Below are 3,861 nucleotides of genomic sequence, written 5' to 3'. Positions count from 1 at the left end.
GTGCTAAGGCGAAGCCGCTCCGGGAAAAGCCACCACGGGAGGGAGGAGGGGGGAGCCTTGGCGGCCGCAGACCCCAGAGAGAAGAGAAGCAGAGAAGGCGAAGGTGGAGAGGGGGGCGGAAGGAGGAGCGTCCTGCTCTCTCCAACAAATTCCCTGGCCACCAGATCCCAGAGACTCCGGTGCTTGGACCCCCGGCGGCATCCTGGCCCGCTACCCTCTCCTCCCCCGCCCCTTCGGTCCCCACTCGCCCCCCGGGGCCCACCTGGGTGCCAGCCTGGCATGATCAGCTGAACTTTGCGGGGTTAAGCGCTTCTTTCTGGCTTCCCCTCTGCGGTGCGGAGGCCAGGGGAGCGGAGCGCAGAGTCCCGGCTCGGCTCGGGACGCACAGACAGGCGGACAGACAGACAGCCGCGCCCAGCTCGCCTGCAAGAACCCCTGCCCTCCCCGCCCCCGCCCGCCTCGCCTCGCCTCCGGGGACCATGTCTAAACCTTCAGACCACATCAAGCGGCCCATGAACGCCTTCATGGTGTGGTCCCGAGGCCAGCGGCGCAAAATGGCCCAGGAGAACCCCAAGATGCACAACTCGGAGATCAGCAAGCGCCTGGGCGCCGAGTGGAAGCTCCTGTCCGAGGCAGAGAAGCGGCCGTACATCGACGAGGCCAAGAGGCTGCGCGCCCAGCACATGAAGGAGCACCCCGACTACAAGTACCGGCCGCGGCGCAAGCCCAAGAACCTGCTCAAGAAGGACAGGTATGTCTTCCCCCTGCCCTACCTGGGCGACACGGACCCGCTCAAGGCGGCCGGCCTGCCCGTGGGGGCCTCCGACGGCCTCCTGAGCGCGCCCGAGAAGGCCCGGGCCTTCCTGCCGCCCGCCTCGGCGCCCTACTCCCTGCTGGACCCTGCGCAGTTTAGCTCGAGCGCCATCCAGAAGATGGGCGAAGTGCCCCACACCTTGGCCACCAGCGCGCTGCCCTACGCGTCCACCCTGGGCTACCAGAACGGCGCCTTCGGCAGCCTCAGCTGCCCCAGCCAGCACACGCACACGCACCCGTCCCCCACCAACCCGGGCTACGTGGTGCCCTGTAACTGTACCGCCTGGTCGGCCTCCACCCTGCAGCCCCCGGTCGCCTACATCCTCTTCCCCGGCATGACTAAGACCGGCATAGACCCTTATTCGTCAGCCCACGCCACAGCCATGTAACCCCCCGGCCCGGCCCACCAGACCTGGAGGGTGGCCTGGAATTGGGGTTTGCACACCCTGCCATCTGCGCGCCTGGCCAGGGGCCTGCAAACGCCTTGGGGCCAGTCCTGCCCGCTGCCCCCCTACCCTACCCCAGACTCTGCCTCTCTCTTCCAGGGGGATGGTAGGGACGTCCTGCCGGACCCAAGACGCAGACAGGTGCCAGGAACTTGTGAACATTATGACCGCCGTACAGTTGTCCCTACTCCAACTGCCCCAGATCAAACCTCCACATGTACCCCCTTTGGACAAAAAAAAAAAAAAAAAAAAAAAAGTAGGCAGTTTGCTCTATTTATGTCCCCTTCTCTCTCCTCTGATGGGCTTTGGACTCCAGAACGCTCTGATCCTGGTATTATATCTAGAATATGCATATTTTTTTTCTTTCGCGCCCTGCAGAAAAGAGTTAGCTCTGTGTTTTGTCATCAGACACAGCGAGGTGCCATGGGCTTAAAAGTTTTCAATTGCAGAAGGGAAACATTTCTATTTAAAACTCATGCTATGATCGTGTTTGCTTCTTTAACGGTAATACAAAAGGACCCACCTGATTATTTACTTTGTATAAAGCAGTGCTCCTAGAGACCTAAGTTTACTTTTAGACAGAATGTCAGGTTATGAAGTCGGGAAGTAGAAAGTGAACAAAAATGGAAAGAATAAAAACATCCTAAATGGTCGTAAATGTTTTTGATGATGTCTTGGAAATGTACCTAGAAGGATTTCATCTCCTTATTCTGTTCATTTGTTGAACAAAGATGTTTTGAATAAAGACAATCTGTCATTCCAAAAAATAATAATAATAATAAGCTTTGATGTGCATAAAATCGGAAGTCAGGAGGCCAGGTCCCGGCTGGGAGCTGGTCACTGGGAGGCTGAGAGTGGGTAGAGCAACTCTAGCAGTGGCAGCGGGTGGCTGGCCTGCGCTGGCCCAGCATGGTGGCCTTCAGGCCAGGGGCAAAGGGGACTAGAGTCTACGATTTGTCAGGATCTTGCCCCCTTTTTGCCTTTAGAGATGGGACAAGGGTATAGTTCCCTAGGATATCACTCCTTCCCTGGGACCTTCACAAAGTGGTCAGACCACTTCAAGGAGCAAATGAGCTAAGACCAAGGCTGGTCCAGACAGACCTCTGAGATCTGGGTGCATTTTCCTTTTTTTAAAATCAAACTCCAAAGGAATGGAGAGAAACGCGAATCTACCGGGAACCAGTTGCGCATGGAGCACCTGCATCCTGCAGTAGGTGTTTAAGTTAAATGATTAGGAAGACTGGTGGAAAACATTCACATATATATTAAGTTCCAAAGAGTTGTGCTGAAGGCATCCGAAGGTCCTTTCTCCCACAATACAGCAATGAGGGGAAAGAAAGAGGTTCTTGTCCTTGTTTCTCTCCATATATATATATTAAGGTGTTTAAAAATCATGCTGCTGCTGGTTATTCTGGGGGTTTGGGACTCTGTACTGTTCCTAAGTTAAAAAAATAAAAGACTTTTTTACTAAGACCCCACGGGATGGGAGCAAAGGAAAAAGGGAGGCTAGAGTGACAAACTCACAGCCTCTGTGTTTAACAAACAAGGACAAGAACCTCTTTCTTTCCCCACTGGGTGAATGTTAGCTTGAACATTGCTGTTTTGTGGGAGAAAGGACCTTCGGACACCTTCAGCTCAACTCTTTGGAACTTATTCTCCAAACCAAAGGGCTCTATCCTCCACCCCAGCACCCATCTTCTCCTGCCTGGTCTCATCCCCAAAGCCCTGCACAGGGTTTCTGTAGGTCCGGTACTTTACTCACTGGCTTTGATAGGTATGGCTGGGGGTAGGGGGCATCCTAGTGGCTGGCGCTTTCTGCTGCCGCTGAGGGATTTGTGCGCTTGGCTCTGCCTTTTCCAAAGGAGCCAAAGGGCTGCAAGTGCACGGGAAACGTTGTCAACAGACACCAAAGCCAAACCCACGGATTAGCATATTGTCCTCGAAACAATTAGAAGTGTTTGAGGTGTTATTTGGAACCTATTCATGCGAGCCCCTTTGTCAAAGGGAGGATTTCATTATTAAAAAAAAAAAAAAAAAGTTAGCGGTTGTCCATCTGGCTGAGCTGAATAGCAAAGTGATCCGTGTTGTGTATGCTTTTCTCATTAAGAGCCCTTTGGAGACCGATGTTAGAATTAAATGGTATAACACAATTAACATACACGGGCGCCGAATGGGAGGGGACGCCTATAAATAATAGATAGATAAATAAATGAGCGATCAGGAGAAGGTAAACAAAGGCGGGTCGGGGGACCTGCGGGGGGCGGGGGGCGGCCGGGCAGGCAGCGCCACGCTTACTTAGCATCACAAAACCCTCTTACAAACCGAGACAATTAGGAAGTGACTTGCCTCTGGTGGCCGTCCAGTCTGGGGGAGCCCCGGGAGCTGAGGGAAGGCCCCTCCTCCCGCCCTCTAGGAAGAGCCAGGAGGCCCGGGGCGGGGGGCGCCACAGTGGTTTGGCTGTCTGATGTAACCCCAACTGACAGTGCTGTCAGCCGCCCTGAACGCCCTCATAGCTCAGTGTCCCTGAACATCTCCCAAGATGAGGCGTCCTGGGGTCTGGGTGTCTCCCGCACAGCCCGGCGCTGCAGCGCCCCGGATGCAC

General features: G+C 54.8%; 1 protein-coding gene across 1 annotated transcript; it reads left to right on the top strand.

Moving 5' to 3' along the window:
- The first annotated feature begins 214 nt into the window (after positions 1-214).
- On the top strand, positions 215-1,683 carry SOX14 (SRY-box transcription factor 14). The gene has a single exon (XM_036430516.2). It carries the CDS (start codon positions 480-482, stop codon positions 1,200-1,202), a length of 723 nt encoding a protein of 240 aa, XP_036286409.1. The 5' UTR covers positions 215-479; the 3' UTR covers positions 1,203-1,683.
- Positions 1,684-3,861: the final 2,178 nt, after the last annotated feature.

Source organism: Pipistrellus kuhlii, unplaced genomic scaffold (genome assembly GCF_014108245.1).
Source record: "Pipistrellus kuhlii isolate mPipKuh1 unplaced genomic scaffold, mPipKuh1.p scaffold_m20_p_11, whole genome shotgun sequence".
Lineage (NCBI taxonomy): Eukaryota > Metazoa > Chordata > Mammalia > Chiroptera > Vespertilionidae > Pipistrellus > Pipistrellus kuhlii.
This window is presented reverse-complemented; position numbering and strand designations above follow the sequence as displayed.